The sequence below is a fragment of the Oncorhynchus keta genome, chromosome 24 (assembly GCF_023373465.1).
Source record: "Oncorhynchus keta strain PuntledgeMale-10-30-2019 chromosome 24, Oket_V2, whole genome shotgun sequence".
NCBI classification, from domain to species: Eukaryota; Metazoa; Chordata; class Actinopteri; order Salmoniformes; family Salmonidae; genus Oncorhynchus; species Oncorhynchus keta.
Genome location: NC_068444.1, coordinates 6057143 through 6076731, shown reverse-complemented (window position 1 = coordinate 6076731; position 19589 = coordinate 6057143). Strand labels below are relative to the sequence as shown.

Sequence of the window (19589 nt, the reverse complement as noted above, 5' to 3'; positions counted from 1 at the left end):
GCTTGAAACATGTAGGTATTACAGACTCGGTCAGGGAGAGGTTGAAAATTTCAGCGTAGCCATGGGTGGGCCTTAGATGGCATAGGACCACCCACTTGGCAGCCAGGCACACCCACTGGGGAGCCAAGCCCAGCCAATCAGAATGAAAATGTCAGCTGCATGCTTGCCTCGAAGCGAGCATAAAAAGCATTTAGCCCGTCTGGTTGGCTCTCTTCACTGGGCAGCTCGCGGCTGGGTTTCCTTTTGTAGTCCGCAATCATTTTCAAGGCCTGCCACATCCGACGAGCGTCAGAGCTGGTGTAGTAGGATTCCATCTTAGTCCTGCATTGATGATTTTCTTGTTTGATGGTTTGTCTGAGGGCGTGATTTCTTATAAGCATCCGGATTAGTGTCCCGCTCCTTAAAAGCGGCAGCTCTAGCCTTGAGCTCAGTGTTTATGTTGCCTATAATCAATGGCTTCTGGTTGGGATATGTACGTAAGGTCACTGTGGGGACAACGTCGTCAGCACACTTATTGATGAAGCCGATGACTGAGGTTGTGTACTCCTCTATGCCATTTGATGAATCCCAGAACATATTCCAGTCTGTGCTGCAAAACACTCCTGTAGTGTCTGAGTCATCTGACCACTTCCGTATTGAGCGAGACACTGGTACTTCCTGCTTTAGTTTTTGCTTGCAATCAGGAATTAGTAGGTTAGAATTATGGTCAGATTTGCCAAATGGAAGGAGAGCTTTGTTCGCGTCTCTGTGTGTGGAGTAAATGTGGTCTAGAGTTGTTTTTCCTCTGGTTGCACATTTAACATTCTGGTAGAAATTAGGTAAAACGGATTTTAAGTTTGCCTCCATTAAAGTCCCTGGCCACTAGGAGCGCCACCTCTGGATGAGCATTTTATTATTTGCTTATGGCCTTATACAGCTCATTGAGTTTGGTCTTAGTGCCAGCATGGGTTTGTGGTGGTAACTAGACCTCCACGAATAATATTGATAGTCTTGGTAGATCGTGTGGTCTACATCTTATCATGAGGTACCCTCTCTCTTTAAGTTTTAGGCCCTAATCTATGGATTTTACATGACTGGCAGGGGTGTAGCCATGGGTGGGCCTTAGATGGCATAGGACCACCCACTTGGCAGCCAGGCACACCCACTGGGGAGCCAAGCCCAGCCAATCAGAATGAGTTTTTCCTCACAAAAGGGCTCTATTACAGACAGAAATATTCGTCAGGACATTCCTGCAGTCAGCATGCCAATTGCATGCTCCCTCAACTTGAGACATCTGTGGTATTGTGTTGTTGTGACAAAACTGCACATTTTAGTGGCCTTTTTTGTGTGTCCCCAGCACAATGTGCACCTATGTAATGATAATGCTGGTTAATCAGCTTATTGATATGCCACACTTGTCAGGTGGGTGGATTGTCTTGGCAAAGGAGAAATGCTCACAAAACAGGGATGTAAACAAAGTTGTGCTCAACAGTTGAGAGAAATAAGCTTTTTGTGATTCAACTCATGAAACATGAGACCAACACTTCTCGCCTGATTCCTCCCCTCTCTCTTTATTTTTTCCCCCTCCTTATTTGGGAGTGTTTCCATGCCCGTATGTTTCTACTTGCTGAAATGAATTTGATTGGTTATCACAGACAGGTGTCGCGTCGTCACAACCTTGTGTGGCTGTCTTTTGACACGCTATCATTTTCCTACCGGACGGTGAACTGTGACATCTCTTTGTGTCGTCCCACAGCGAAAGAAAGAAACTGCTTCAGTGTGTCCTAACTCCTGGTTACTGTTCTGAACCACAAACAGTAGTGTCATGTTTACACTGGGCCTTTTCCCCCAAATGGCACCTTATTCCCTATGTAGTGCACTACTTTTGACTAGGGCCTATTGTACACTACGTAGGGAATAGTGTGCCATTTGTAATGCAGACAAGGGCTTTTGTCCACACAGTAACATGAAGTGCTCAGACCGTCATATTTCAATTTGAGGTCGTATATTCAGGTAGGCAGGTGTATAAGTAACCATGCGTTTCATGTTGCATAATCTATACCAAGGCCCACCAGCAGGTCCCTATAAAACCATTATACAAATACATGTGTCGTGTCTTTGGCATCATTAAACTGAAGACCTATTTTTCAAATAAATTCTCTGTAATTATTATTATGTGATTTAAACAAACTTAATCATGCAAACTGTAATTAACTAGGAAGTCGGGCCACCAAGGAAAATATTCAGATTACAAAGTTATAATTTTCCTAATATAACTTTCAGATATTTTAATATCTGATCAATTAGTCTTCTAATTAATGAATAATTCTTTGCCTCACGTTAGTCTCATTCCAAACGGCGTAAATTGTTGGTTTATCTGCACGAACCCAGTCTTCACTATGAGTCATCCATACATTAATTGTCTTAAACCATTTATTTACTAAGTAATTCACAAGGAAATGATAGCGGCGTTTCCCTAGTGGGCTAAACCGGTATCGCGGCTTGGTGGACAAAAGGGAAGTGGGGGTCAACTGAGATGAGACACTACAAAGATGACAACTATAGATGAGATGAGACACTACAAAGATGACAACTATAGATGAGATGAGACACTACAAAGATGACAACTATAGATGAGATGAGACACTACAAAGATGACAACTATAGATGAGATGAGACACTACAAAGATGACAACTATAGATGAGATGAGACACTACAAAGATGACAACTATAGATGAGATGAGACACTACAAAGATGACAACTATAGATGAGATGAGACACTACAAAGATGACAACTATAGATGAGATGAGACACTACAAAGATGACAACTATAGATGAGATGAGACACTACAAAGATGACAACTATAGATGAGATGAGACACTACAAAGATGACAACTATAGATGAGATGAGACACTACAAAGATGACAACTATAGATGAGATGAGACACTACAAAGATGACAACTATAGATGAGATGAGACACTACAAAGATGACAACTATAGATGAGATGAGACACTACAAAGATGACAACTATAGATGAGATGAGACACTACAAAGATGACAACTATAGATGAGATGAGACACAAAGATACAAAGATGACAACTATAGATGAGATGAGACACTACAAAGATGACAACTATAGATGAGATGAGACACTACAAAGATGACAACTATAGATGAGATGAGACACTACAAAGATGACAACTATAGATGAGATGAGACACTACAAAGATGACAACTATAGATGAGATGAGACACTACAAAGATGACAACTATAGATGAGATGAGACACTACAAAGATGACAACTATAGATGAGATGAGACACTACAAAGATGACAACTATAGATGAGATGAGACACTACAAAGATGACAACTATAGATGAGATGAGACACTACAAAGATGACAACTATAGATGAGATGAGACACTACAAAGATGACAACTATAGATGAGATGAGACACTACAAAGATGACAACTATAGATGAGATGAGACACTACAAAGATGACAACTATAGATGAGATGAGACACTACAAAGATGACAACTATAGATGAGATGAGACACTACAAAGATGACAACTATAGATGAGATGAGACACTACAAAGATGACAACTATAGATGAGATGAGACACTACAAAGATGACAACTATAGATGAGATGAGACACTACAAAGATGACAACTATAGATGAGATGAGACACTACAAAGATGACAACTATAGATGAGATGAGACACTACAAAGATGACAACTATAGATGAGATGAGACGCTACAAAGATGACAACTATAGATGAGATGAGACGCTACAAAGATGACAACTATAGATGAGATGAGACGCTACAAAGATGACAACTATAGATGAGATGAGACGCTACAAAGATGACAACTATAGATGAGATGAGACGCTACAAAGATGACAACTATAGATGAGATGAGACACTACAAAGATGACAACTATAGATGAGATGAGACACTACGAAGTTTCCTTCATTTAACAGTTTAAAATCACATTAAATAATTTTGCATAGTTTCATCTTTACTCATTCATTTTATACAACAATTAGATGCAAGCCTCACAACTGAGACTCTTGTATAAACAGGGTTATGGTAATGTGGCTGTATTGTGTCTCATGAGTTTCACAAAATTGTACCAAACGGACCAGTTCGTAGCTGGCTACTTCAACGACCTTTTATACACTCTCCAGAACATGAATATTGTTCAGTTCTCAAGTTCTGTGAGGTTCCTTCCTCTATGAAAACTCATTCTCTCTCTCTCTATACTGTCTGGCCATGAGGAAGAATCTCCTCCAGGAATGTATGACCTGCCTAACAGAGCCTGGTGTCGGGGGAAGAGGGAGATGGTGCAGAGAGAGGGGGAGGGTGCTCGCTGTACCCAAAACAGGGCAACATCATGACACATGTATACAGTTGAAGTCAGAAGTTTACATACACCTTAGCCAAATACATTTAAACTCAGTTTTTCACAATTCCTGACGTTTAATCCTAGTAAAGATTCCCTGTCTTAGGTCAGTTAGGATCACCACTTTATTTTAAGTAATTTAAATATCAGAATAATAGTAGAGAACGATTTATTTATTTCGTCACATTCCCAGTGGGTCAGACATTTCCATGCACTCAATTAGTATTTGGTAGCATTGCCTTTTAAATTGATTAACGCGGGTCAAATGTTTCAGGTAGCCTTCCACAAGCTTCCCTCAATAAGTTGGTTGAATTTTGGCCCATTCCTCCTGACAGAGCGGGTGTAACTGAGTCAGGTTTGTAGGCCTCCTTGTACTCACACGTTTTTTCAGTTCTGCCCACAAATTTTCTATGGGATTGAGGTCAGGGCTTTGTGATGGCCACTCCAATACCTTGACTTTGTTGTCCTTAAGCCATGTTGCCACAACTTTGGAAGTATGCTTGGGGTCATTGTCCATTTGGAAGAGCCATTTGCGACCAAGCTTTAACTTCCTGACTGATGTCTTGAGATGTTGCTTCAATATATCCACATAATTTTCTGCCTCATGATGCCATTTATTTTGTGAAGTGCACCAGTCCCTCCTGCAGCAAAGCACCCCCACAACATGATGCTGTCACCCCCATGCTTCACGGTTGGGATGGTGTTCTTTGGCTTGCAAGCCTCCCCCTTTTTTCTCCAAACATAACGATGGTCATTATGGCCAAACAGTTCTATTTTTGTTTCATCAGACCAGAGGACATTTCTCCAAAAATAACTATCTTTGTCCTCCTGTGCAGTTGCAAACCGTAGTCTGGCTTTTTAAGGCGGTTTTGGAGCAGCGGCTTCTTCCTTGCTGAGCGGCCTTTCAGGTTGTGTCAATATAGGACTCGTTTTACAGTCGATATAGATACTTTTGTACCTGTTTCCTCCAGCATCTTCACAAGGTATTTTACTGTTGTTCTGGGATTGATTTGCACTTTTCACACAAAAGTACGTTCAACTTATTATATAATGCCACAGAAAATCTGTTCACATTTGAAATTAGAAGGCGTTATTTGTGCTGGTCTGTTTTATCTTTGTCAAGGTCTCTCATATCAATTTTAATATCGGCAACAACCGATAACATTTTTAAATTTCCCCAGGCTCTTTTATTCGGTATATAGTCTTCTTTCCAACTTTATAAATCATAGAAATTCAAATCCATGTGACATTATTTCTACGATTTTAAAAATACATTTAAAAAACCCCGGTGTGTGTTCCCTTCGTGTGTCTACAGCACCTGTTTCCTGATGGGACCTCTGAAGCAGCTGAAGAGAATGTTTGAGCCCACCAGACTGATAGCCACCTGTGTTATGCTGGTAACTACCTACTGTACTCTAGTGTCCTAGTCAGCTGGTAACTACATACTGAACTCTAGTGTCCTAGTCAGCTGGTAACTACATACTGTACTCTAGTGTCCTAGTCAGCTGGTAACTAACTACCTACTGTACTCTAGTGTCCTAGATAATTAAATAATATTACATAACTGAACTCTAGTGTCCTAGTCAACTGGTAACTACATACTGAACTCTAGTGTCCTAGTCAGCTGGTAACTACATACAAAACTCTAGTGTCCTAGTCAACTGGTCAACTACATACTGAACTCTAGTGTCCTAGTCAGCTGGTAACTACATCACTGAATCAGTGTCCTAGTCAACTGGTAACTACATACTGTACTCTAGTGTCCTAGTGGCTGGTAACTACATACTGTACTCTAGTGTCCTAGGCTGGTAACTAACTACCTACTGTACTCTAGTGTCCTAGTCAGCTGGTAACTACATACTGAACTTAGTGTCCTGTGTCACTGGTAAACATACTGTACTCTAGTGTCCTAGTCAGCTGGTATTGCATACTGTACTCTAGTGTCCTAGTCAACTGGTAACTACATACTGAACTCTAGTGTCCTAGTCAACTGGTAACTACATACTGTACTCTAGTGTCCTAGTCAACTGGTAACTACATACTGAACTCTAGTGTCCTAGTCAGCTGGTAACTACATACTGTACTCTAGTGTCCTAGTCAGCTGGTAACTAACTACCTACTGTACTCTAGTGTCCTAGTCAGCTGGTAACTACATACTGAACTCTAGTGTCCTAGTCAACTAATGTAAATTAAACAACCAAGATAATTAAATACATTATATTAATAATAATATTATGTATCGTAAACGATTAGACTTTATTTGCCATGGTAAAAATACAAAACACAAGTGTAATGTCCTAGTCAACTAAAGTAAGTTAAACAACCACACATCATAATCATTGCAAGTATGGTATATAACTGAGGGATGTGGCTGGATCGATGTTGCTAAGCACTAGGCATTTCTTAAGTTAGTCTATATATGTCAAAAATGAATTGATAAACATTGTTGTTGTGTCATTTAAAATAATGTGTCTGTTAAATATTACATTGCATCTTTTTTTTGGGGGGGGGGGGCGTTTTCACTAAAGAGGATTCGATCTTTTTAAAGTTAATCTGTCTTTAGGGCACAAAGCTGAGTGGTAATCTGAAGTAAATCCCTCCACAGAAGATTAATCAGATAATTCATTAATTTAATCAATATTTTTAAAAGTAGTTTTAATTGATTTTCTTCTCTTTCTGCCTCCAGCTCTGTCTCATTTTGACACTTTGTGCAGTTTTCTGGGTAAGTATCTGAAAGCCTCTGAAACAGTAGCCTACATCGTGACCTTATGGCAGCGTTTCCCAAACTCATTTTTAGGGGTCCCCACTGGGGGGCAGAAATGTATGTGTGTATGTGTGTATGTGTGTATGTGTGTATGTGTGTATGTGTGTGTGTGTGTGTGTGTGTGTATATTTGTTGTTGCCGTAGCACTACACAGCTGATCCAAATCAAATTGTATTTGTTACATACACGCGGTTAACAGATGTTAATGCAGCGTAGTGTAGCGGAATGCTTGTAAATTAAAGCTTGACAATGAATTGATTTATTTAAATCCTCTGTGTAGTACTACCCCCCCCCCAAACTACCCCCTTGGGAACCCCAGAACTGAGTTGGCGGGGGACACACTGGCCTAATGCGCTATAACAAATTTACAACACCGCTGTCTGAGAATAGACTTGACGTTCTCTCTGTTCTCTGTAGTGGGGAAAGAAGGGTTTGGCCATCATCTTCTGCATTCTACAGTTCTTGGCTATGACATGGTAAGTAACACTCCACGTACAGTGCAATTTAGGCCTTGATCCAATCCGTGTATGTCGTCTCAATCGGACGTTACGAATTGCAGATGTATATCTGTTGCTCGTGTTACTATCCTTCTACCTTCCTAAAATACCTCCTATTTTGTGACGACTGATGAGTCCTCTCCTTCAGTGTCAAACTAGGCTTGAAACAGTGTTGACAGTCATTGATCTACAAGTCATTTTGCCTAACTTAACAGCCACCGGGAATATCAGTCATGTTGAATGCCTAACTAACAGCCCCAGGGAATATCAGTCATGTTGAATGCCTAACTAACAGCCCCAGGGAATATCAGTCATGTTGAATGCCTAACTAACAGCCCCAGGGAATATCAGTCATGTTGAATGCCTAACTAACAGCCCCAGGGAATATCAGTCATGTTGAATGCCTAACTAACAGCCCCAGGGAATATCAGTCATGTTGAATGCCTAACTAACAGCCCCAGGGAATATCAGTCATGTTGAATGCCTAACTAACAGCCCCAGGGAATATCAGTCATGTTGAATGCCTAACTAACAGCCCCAGGGAATATCAGTCATGTTGAATGCCTAACTAACAGCCCCAGGGAATATCAGTCATGTTGCCTGCCTAATAACAGCCCCAGGGAATATCAGTCATGTTGCCTGCCTAACTAACAGCCCCAGGGAATATCAGTCATGTTGCCTGCCTAACTAACAGCCCCAGGGAATATCAGTCATGTTGCCTGCCTAACTAGGGACAGTTCCCCATTGGGGGAATATCAGTCATTTTGAATGCCTAACTAACAGCCCCAGGGAATATCAGTCATGTTGAATGCCCTAACTAACAGCCCCAGGGAATATCAGTCATGTTGAATGCCTAACTAACAGCCCCGGGAATATCAGTCATGTTGAATGCCTAACTAACAGCCCCAGGGATTATCAGTCATGTTGCCTAACTAACAGCCCCAGGGAATATCAGTCATGTTGAATGCCTAACTAACAGCCCCAGGGATTATCAGTCATTTTGCTAACTAACAGCCCCAGGGATTATCAGTCATGTTGAATGCCTAACTAACAGCCCCAGGGAATATCAGTCATGTTGCATGAACTAACAGCCCCAGGGAATATCAGTCATGTTGAATGCCTAACTAACAGCCCCAGGGAGTATCAGTCATGTTCCTAACTAACAGCCCCAGGGAATATCAGTCATGTTGAATGCCTAACTAACAGCCCCAGGGATTATCAGTCATTTTGCCTAACTAACAGCCCCAGGGATTATCAGTCATGTTGAATGCCTAACTGGTCATCAGCCCCAGGGAATATCAGTCATGTTGTCTGCTAACTGAACAGCCCCAGGGAATATCAGTCATGTTGAATGCCTAACTAGGACAGCCCCAGGGGTATCAGTCATGTTGAATGCCTAACTAACAGACAGGGATTATCAGTCATGTTGCCTAACTAACAGCCCCAGGGAATATCAGTCATGTTGCCTAACTAACAGGTGGAGGGAATATCAGTCATGTTGAATGCCTAACTAACAGCCCCAGGGATTATCAGTCATGTTGCCTAACTATACAGCCCCAGGGAATATCAGTCATGTTGAATGACTAGTCTTGAACAGCCCCAGGGATTATCAGTCATTTTGCCTAACTAACAGCACCAGGGATTATCAGTCATGTTGAATGCCTAACTAACAGCCCCAGGGAGTATCAGTCATGTTGAATGCCTAACTAACAGCCCCAGGGATTATCAGTCATGTTGAATGCCTAACTAACAGCCCCAGGGAATATCAGTCATGTTGAATGCCTAACTAACAGCCCCAGGGAATATCAGTCATGTTGAATGCCTAACTAACAGCCCCAGGGAATATCAGTCATGTTGAATGCCTAACTAACAGCCCCAGGGAATATCAGTCATGTTGAATGCCTAACTAACAGCCCCAGGGAATATCAGTCATGTTGAATGCCTAACTAACAGCCCCAGGGAATATCAGTCATGTTGAATGCCTAACTAACAGCCCCAGGGAATATCAGTCATGTTGAATGCCTAACTAACAGCCCCAGGGAATATCAGTCATGTTGAATGCCTAACTAACAGCCCCAGGGAATATCAGTCATGTTGAATGCCTAACTAACAGCCCCAGGGAATATCAGTCATGTTGAATGCCTAACTAACAGCCCCAGGGATTATCAGGAGCCTCGTGACAGTCTGTAGATGTGCCCAGCTTTGCGCGCTGACCAACACGAGCTAGGCACCCTGATCTTCGCACTGATCTGCGCTTGACATTCAGCAGCATTCAAATTCTACAATGGCTTACGTGATATTAGGCTTTATTAGTTGGGTGACAACCTATGTAATTTGCTATGTTTAAAAAAAAAACTTTTATTTTATTTTTTATTTTTTCAAACTATGCACTGTTGAAAATAGTGTTTTACTGGAATTAAAGTAAGCAAACGGAGACTAATACTAATCTGGCTATAACCTGCCTGCTGAAAGAGGGCTTACAATATATATTTTTGTTTGTTCACCAGCATCAGCAATGGTTTTGCTTTAAAACAATCCGTGTATATGGTCATTTGAAATAAACAGGCTTTGACTCGATCACTTCATAACGAGGAAGAACTTCTGCGAGACTCACTGTATGGCCAAAGTGGGAAGCGTTTTTATGGATGTACTGACAAAGATGCTTGTCTCTACGCCCTAACAATGGCAGTCGTTGTGCACAAAGCGGCACAGAGGGCTCTCAACAATCCTTCTCTTTGGGTTGGTGGATACATCTCATTTATTTGAATATTTAAAAAAAGTAAAAAAATATTCGTTGAGGATTGTCGACATCATCAACCACCTGTATTCAATGGAGCGAGATGCTTTACCTATACCCATGAATACCTCTAACCATGAATATCTATACCCATGAATACCTCTAACCATGAATATCTATACCCATGAATACCTCTAACCATGAATATCTATACCCATGACTACCTCTACCCATGAATACCTCTACCCATGAATACCTCTACCCATGAATACCTCTAACCATGAATATCTATACCCATGAATACCTCTAACCATGAATATCTATACCCATGAATACCTCTACCCATGAATACCTCTACCCATGAATACCTCTACCCATGAATACCTCTACCCATGAATACCTCTACCCATGAATACCTCTACCCATGAATACCTCTACCCATGAATACCTCTACCCATGAATACCTCTACCCATGAATACCTCTACCCATGAATATCTATGGCCATCTCGAGACAAATCCAAAATCCAGTTTTTGTTCAAGTTGACCGGGGTGTCATGTGTCCTACTCATAATAACATAAGCATTCAGAATCTTCGATTTATAAACCTCACGTAGAAAATAAGCCACTCCTCTTTTTTCATTTTTTTTTGGGGGGACCAGATTGGACACTCATTGACCTCGTATATAAAAACTATTGGCTTGGTGAGCAAAAGAAACAACCCCACCTGCTGGGGAAGACTTCGCTACTCTTCCTCTCTGTTAAAAATGGTCAAAACCATTCGATTCTGAGATGGGGATTAATGTGCTTCATTTTAAGAAGTTATTTGGCCGGCTTTAGTTGTGATACAAACCTTATCAAAACATACAGGCATATGGACTAGGCTACATGAGGTGTGCGTCTATGATTTACCATACTGGACACAAGCTGGGCATCATTCACAGGTGATAATATTTCATTACACAAATGACAGGCTACTATTGTCACCAATCAGACTATTCTTGATTTTAATGTTGTCTTTGAATTTTTATAATTTATTATAACCAGTCCAAGGGCACAACGGCCACAAAAGGCATGGCTCTTTTGTTTTGGGGGGTTACGGCCACATAAAGGGGATGCTGCCTTAGTACATTTGCATGATATCATAACATCACCACACACCTGTATTCTACTGCCCCGGATACCACCTGGCTGCCCCGGATACCACCTGGCTGCCCCGGATACCACCTGGCTGCCCCGGATACCACCTGGCTGCCCCGGATACCACCTGACTGTTTGGAGTTGAGCTCAACCACTACAAAGTAGAACACCAGCTGTTACTATCTTATTTCTCTAACTCGGCCTACATCCTACAGTTTCATAGACGGTTTTACGTACAATTTGGTGATGGGGATAGATGGACAGAGCTCTTATACTTCATTAGATGTATGGTCTTCTCAATACTACTCTGATTAGGATGTTGTTGTGTAGTCTCTCAGCTGGACACTCACTGTGTTGTATAGTCTGTCAGCTGGACAGACACTCACTGTGTTGTATAGTCTGTCAGCTGGACAGACACTCACTGTGTTGTATAGTCTGTCAGCTGGACAGACACTCACTGTGTTGTATAGTCTGTCAGCTGGACAGACACTCACTGTGTTGTATAGTCTGTCAGCTGGACAGACACTCACTGTGTTGTATAGTCTGTCAGCTGGACAGACACTCACTGTGTTGTATAGTCTCTCAGCTGGACAGACACTCACTGTGAGACCCCTAAGACAGCGCTACAGGGAGACAGGACGGACAGCTGATCATCCTCGCAGTGGCAGACCATGTGTAACGACACCTGCACAGGATTGGTACAACCGAACATCACATCTGTGGGACAGGTACAGGATGGCAACAACAACTGCCTGAGTTACACCAGGAACGCACAATCCCTCCATCAGTGCTCAGGCTGTCTGCAATAGGCTGAGAGAGGCTGGACTGAGGGCTGGTAGACCTGTTGTAAGGCAGGTCCTCACCAGACATCACCGGCAACAACGTCGCCTATGGGCACAAACCCACCGTCGCTGGACCAGACAGGACTGGCAAAAAGTGCTCTTCACTGACGAGCCGCGGTTTTGTCTCACCAGGGGTGGTGATCGGATTCGCGTTTATGGTCGATGGAATAAGCGTTACACCGAAGCCTGTACTCTGGAGTGGGATTGATTTGGAGGTGGAGGGTCCGTCATGGTCTGGGGCGGTGTGTCACAGCATCATCGGGCTGAGCTTGTTGTCATTGCAGGCAATCTCAACGCTCCACGTTACAGGGAAGACGCCCTCCTCCCTCATGTGGTACCCTTCCTGCAGGCTCATCCTGACATGACCCTCCAGCATGACAATGCCACCAGCCATACTGCTCATTCAGTGTTCTGCCATGGCCAGCGAAGAGCCCGGATCTCAATCCCATTGAGCACATCTGGGACCTGTTGGATGTGAGGGCTAGGGCCATTCCCCCCCCAGAAATGTCCGGGAACTTGCAGGTGCCTTGGTGGAAGAGTGGGGTAACATCTCACAGCAAGAACTGTCAAATCTGGTGCAGTCCATGAGGAGGAGATGCACTGCAGTACTTAATGCAGCTGGTGGCCACACCAGATACTGACTGTTACTTTTGATTTTGACCCCCCTTTGTTCAGGGACAAAAAAATCCAAATAACGTCACAGATCTTTGTTGTAAAGGGTTTAAACACTGTTTCCCAGGCTTGTTCAATGAACCATAAACAATGAATGAACATGCACCTGTGGAACGGTCGTTAAGACACTAACATCTTACATAGTTTAACCACTGTTAGTCACATGTCTGTGGAACTTGTCTGTTGTTGACTCTTCTGTTCATACAAATATTTACACGTGTTAAATTTGCTGAAAATAAACGCAGTTGACAGTGAGAGGACGTGTCTTTTTGTTTTTGCTGAGTTTATATTGACTCCACCTATTTTATCTATGTCACGGGAAAGACTCCCGTTTATGGAAGATTCATTTTCTAACATTTTCATGCCGATTTCTTTTTTTAAATTTTATTTATTTATTTATTTTTAAATTCCTCTCGTCATGCTTCACAACATAATCTGTATAATACTGATCACACCTCTGGATAAATGTAGCGATGCCGTTGACATGGATTATTACAGACTAACTCAATCGGTTTGACCAGATTGACTTGCTGGTCTCGGGAGCAGCAGCACGTTGTTAAATCTTTATGTTATCCTACCTCAGGTATCCTCACTTGCACTCCATGAGCCTAGGTTACCTAGGTTACCTGATACTATACCTGTATAGGTTACCTAGGTTACCTGATACTATACCTGTATAGGTTACCTGATACTATATCTGTATATTATAATATAGGTTACCTGATACTATATCTGTATATTATAATATAGGTTACCTGATACTATATCTGTATATTATAATATAGGTTACCTGATACTATATCTGTACAATATATAGGTTACCTCATACTATACCTGTATATTATAATATAGGTTACCTGATACTATACCTGTATAGGTTACCTGATACTATGTCTGTATATTATAATATAGGTTACCTGATAATGTACCTGTATAATATAGGTTACCTCATACTATACCTGTATATTATAATATAGGTTACCTGATACTGTACCTGTATATTATAATATAGGTTACCTGATAATGTACCTGTATAATATAGGTTACCTGATACTATACCTGTATAGGTTACCTGATACTATATCTGTATAATATATAGGTTACCTCATACTATACCTGTATATTATAATATAGGTTACCTGATACTATACCTGTATAGGTTACCTGATACATTACATTTACATTACATTTAAGTCATTTAGCAGACGCTCTTATCCAGAGCGACTTACAAATTGGTGCATACACCTTATGACATCCAGTGATACTATATCTGTATATTATAATATAGGTTACCTGATAATGTACCTGTATAATATAATATAGGTTACCTGATAATGTACCTGTATATTATCATATAGGTTACCTGATAATGTACCTGTATATTATAATATAGGTTACCTGATACTGTACCTGTATATTATAATATAGGTTACCTGATACTATACCTGTATATTATAATATAGGTTACCTGATACTATACCTGTATATTATAATATAGGTTACCTGATACTATACCTGTATATTATGATATAGGTTACCTGATACTATACCTGTATATTATAATATAGGTTACCTGATAATGTACCTGTATATTATAATATAGGCTACCTGATACTGTACCTGTATATTATAATATAGGCTACCTGATACTGTACCTGTATATTATAATATAGGCTATCTGATACTGTACCTGTATATTATAATATAGGTTACCTGATAATGTACCTGTATATTATAATATAGGCTACCTGATACTATACCTGTATATTATAATATAGGTTACCTGATACTGTACCTGTATAATATAGGTTACCTGATACTGTACCTGTGTAATATAGGTTACCTGATACTGTACCTGTATAATATAGGCTACCTGATAATGTACCTGTATAATATAGGCTACCTGATAATGTACCTGTATAATATAGGCTACCTGACAATGTACCTGTATAATATAGGCTACCTGATAATGTACCTGTATAATATAGGCTACCTGATAATGTACCTGTATAATATAGGTTACCTGATACTGTACCTGTATAATATAGGTTACCTGATACTGTACCTGTATAATATAGGTTACCTGATACTGTACCTGTATAATATAGGTTACATGATACTGTACCTGTATAATATAGGCTACCTGATAATGTACCTGAGGCTACCTGTACCTGTATAATATAGGCTACCTGATAATGTACCTGTATAATATAGGCTACCTGATAATGTACCTGTATAATATAGGCTACCTGATAATGTACCTGTATAATATAGGCTACCTGATAATGTACCTGTATAATATAGGCACCTGATAATGTACCTGTATAATATAGGGATAATGTACCTGTATAATATAGGCTACCTGATAATGTACCTGTATAATATAGGCTACCTGATACTGTACCTGTATAATATAGGTTACCTGATACTGTACCTGTATAATATAGGTTACCTGATACTGTACCTGTATAATATAGGTTACCTGATACTGTACCTGTATAATATAGGTTACCTGATACTGTACCTGTATAATATAGGTTACCTGATACTGTACCTGTATAATATAGGTTACATGATACTGTACCTGTATAATATACCATGATACTGCACCTGTATAATATAGGTTACCTGATACTGCACCTGTATAATATAGGTTACCTGATACTGTACCTGTATAATATAGGTTACCTGATACTGTACCTGTATAATATAGGTTACCTGATACTGTACCTGTATAATATAGGTTACCTGATACTGTACCTGTATAATATAGGTTACCTGATACTGTACCTGTATAATATAGGTTACCTGATACTGTACCTGTATAATATAGGTTACCTGATACTGCACCTGTATAATATAGGTTACCTGATACTGCACCTGTATAATATAGGTTACCTGATACTGCACCTGTATAATATAGGTTACCTGATACTGCACCTGTATAATATAGGTTACCTGATACTGTACCTGTATAATATAGGTTACCTGATACTGTACCTGTATAATATAGGTTACCTGATACTGTACCTGTATAATATAGGTTACCTGATACTGTACCTGTATAATATAGGTTACCTGATACTGTACCTGTATAATATAGGTTACCTGATACTGTACCTGTATAATATAGGTTACCTGATATACCTGTATAATATAGGTTACCTGATACTGCACCTGTATAATATAGGTTACCTGATACTGCACCTGTATAATATAGGTTACCTGATACTGCACCTGTATAATAGGTTACCTGATACTGCACCTGTATAATATAGGTTACCTGATACTGCACCTGTATAATATAGGTTACCTGATACTGCACCTGTATAATATAGGTTACCTGATACTGCACCTGTATAATATAGGTTACCTGATACTGCACCTGTATAATATAGGTTACCTGATACTGCACCTGTATAATATAGGTTACCTGATACTGCACCTGTATAATATAGGTTACCTGATACTGCACCTGTATAATATAGGTTACCTGATACTGCACCTGTATAATATAGGTTACCTGATACTGCACCTGTTTTTATAGGTTACCTGATACTGCACCTGTATAATATAGGTTACCTGATACTGCACCTGTATAATATAGGTTACCTGATTTGCACCTGTATAATATAGGTTACCTGATACTGCACCTGTATAATATAGGTTACCTGATACTGCACCTGTATAATAATATAGGTTACCTGATACTGCACCTGTATAATATAGGTTACCTGATACTGCACCTGTATAATATAGGTTACCTGATACTGCACCTGTATAATATAGGTTACCTGATACTGCACCTGTATAATATAGGTTACCTGATACTGCACCTGTATAATATAGGTTACCTGATACTGCACCTGTATAATATAGGTTACCTGATACTGCACCTGTATAATATAGGTTACCTGATACTGCACCTGTATAATATAGGTTACCTGATACTGCACCTGTATAATATAGGTTACCTGATACTGCACCTGTATAATATAGGTTACCTGATACTGTACCTGTATAATATAGGTTACCTGATACTGTACTATACTTGGATGGTTCACCTGTATGGTGTTTATACTCAGTCTGTTTTTCTTGTTTTCTCTTTCAGGTACAGCATCTCTTACATTCCATTTGCCAGGTAAGAGGATTATGTTTCAAACTACAGTACATTAACCCTTTTGTGGATCCAGTTAGTCTAACTAACTTAATGAGTCTAACCAACTTAACCTAGTGAGGTATAACCAACTTAACCTAGTGAGGTATAACCAACTTAACCTAGTGAGGTATAACCAACCTAACCTAGTGAGGTATAACCAACCTAACCTAGTGAGGTATAACCAACCTAACCTAGTGAGGTATAACCAACCTAACCTAGTGAGGTATAACCAACCTAACCTAGTGAGGTATAACCAACTTAACCTAGTGAGGTATAACCAACTTAACCTAGTGAGGTATAACCAACCTAACCTAGTGAGGTATAACCAACCTAACCTAGTGAGGTATAACCAACTTAACCTAGTGAGGTATAACCAACTTAACCTAGTGAGGTATAACCAACCTAACCTAGTGAGGTATAACCAACCTAACCTAGTGAGGTATAACCAACTTAACCTAGTGAGGTATAACCAACTTAACCTAGTGAGGTATAACCAACTTAACCTAGTGAGGTATAACCAACTTAACCTAGTGAGGTATAACCAACTTAACCTAGTGAGGTATAACCAACTTAACCTAGTGAGGTATAACCAACTTAACCTAGTGAGGTATAACCAACTTAACCTAGTGAGGTATAACCAACTTAACCTAGTGAGGTATAACCAACTTAACCTAGTGAGGTATAACCAACTTAACCTAGTGAGGTATAACCAACTTAACCTAGTGAGGTATAACCAACTTAACCTAGTGAGGTATAACCAACTTAACCTAGTGAGGTATAACCAACTTAACCTAGTGAGGTATAACCAACTTAACCTAGTGAGGTATAACCAACCTAACCTAGTGAGGTATAACCAACCTAACCTAGTGAGGTATAACCAACCTAACCTAGTGAGGTATAACCAACCTAACCTAGTGAGGTATAACCAACCTAACCTAGTGAGGTATAACCAACTTAACCTAGTGAGGTATAACCAACTTAACCTAGTGAGGTATAACCAACTTAACCTAGTGAGGTATAACCAACTTAACCTAGTGAGGTATAACCAACTTAACCTAGTGAGGTATAACCAACTTAACCTAGTGAGGTATAACCAATTTAACCTAGTGAGGTATAACCAATTTAACCTAGTGAGGTATAACCAACTTTACCTAGTGAGGTATAACCAACTTAACCCAGTGAGGTATAACCAACTTAACCTAGTGAGGTCTAACCAACTTAACCCAGTGAGGTATAACCAACCTAACCCAGTGAGGTATAACCAACCTAACCAGTGAGGTCTAACCAACTTTACCTAGTGAGGTCTAACCAACTTTACCTAGTGAGGTCTAACCAAGTTTACCTAGTGAGGTCTAACCAACTTTACCTAGTGAGTATATAACTTTACCTAACTTTACCTAGTGAGGTATAACCAACTTTACCTAGTGAGGTATAACCAACTTTACCTAGTGAGGTATAACCAACTTTACCTAGTGAGGTATAACCAACCTAACCTAGTGAGGTATAACCAACTTAACCTAGTGAGGTATAACCAACTTAACCTAGTGAGGTATAACCAACTTAACCTAGTGAGGTATAACCAACTTAACCTAGTGAGGTATAACCAACAACCTGGTGAGGCATAACCAACAACCTAGTGAGGCATAACCAACTTAACCTAGTGAGGCATAACCAACTTAACCTAGTGAGGCATAACCAACAACCAGTGAGGCATAACCCACCACAACCTAGTGAGGCATAAACACTTAACCTAGTGAGGCATAACCCACCTAGTGAGGCTTAACCAACTTAACCTAGTGAGGCATAACCAACTTAACCTAGTGAGGCATAACCAACTTTACCTAGTGAGGCATAACCAACTTTACCTAGTGAGGCCTAACCAACTTTACCTAGTGAGGCATAACCAACTTTACCTAGTGAGGCCTAACCAAAAGTATCTGGTGTGATTTGGGAATAGGGCCTTGACTGCCACCACCCCGTGCCCTATGGGCTAGGTTTGGATCAATGGGGGAGTTGTAATGCCATGACTTCGCCTACAAGTGTGATTGGAGATTTCTATTGGAGAAGCAGTTTAAGCCCCAGGAACACACACAACACACACCACACACAACACCACACAACACACACCACACACACACACACACACCACACAACACACACACACACACACCAGGAATAACACCACACACAACACACCACACCACAATCTCACCACACACACAGATTTATAGAGCCATGGACAAAATGGCACACACACCACACACACACCACACACACACCACACACCACACACACAACACAACACCACCACCCTCTCCAAATCACCACACCACACCACACCACACACACCACACACACACCACACCACACCACACCA

General features: G+C 40.4%; 1 protein-coding gene and 2 long non-coding RNA genes across 3 annotated transcripts in view; 1 reads left to right on the top strand and 2 right to left on the bottom strand.

Annotated features, from left to right (window-relative positions):
• The window catches only part of LOC118402613 (vesicle transport protein SFT2A-like), a 43125-nt gene that overhangs the window by 13865 nt on the left and 9671 nt on the right, over positions 1 to 19589 (top strand). The window contains exons 4-7 of the mRNA XM_052477548.1: positions 5719 to 5800; positions 7090 to 7125; positions 7585 to 7643; positions 17165 to 17194. Coding sequence (XP_052333508.1) covers positions 5719 to 5800; positions 7090 to 7125; positions 7585 to 7643; positions 17165 to 17194 — 207 coding nt within the window. The remainder of the gene's footprint in view (positions 1 to 5718; positions 5801 to 7089; positions 7126 to 7584; positions 7644 to 17164; positions 17195 to 19589) is intronic.
• Positions 10445 to 11388, bottom strand: LOC127911334 (uncharacterized). Its single transcript, XR_008077870.1, has 3 exons — positions 10738 to 11388; positions 10642 to 10705; positions 10445 to 10513 (listed from the first exon to the last, which is right to left on the bottom strand). It is a non-coding gene; the product is annotated as an uncharacterized LOC127911334 (long non-coding RNA).
• On the bottom strand, positions 14641 to 15627 carry LOC127911331 (uncharacterized). Its single transcript, XR_008077867.1, has 4 exons — positions 15398 to 15627; positions 15243 to 15344; positions 14744 to 14986; positions 14641 to 14708 (listed from the first exon to the last, which is right to left on the bottom strand). It is a non-coding gene; the product is annotated as an uncharacterized LOC127911331 (long non-coding RNA).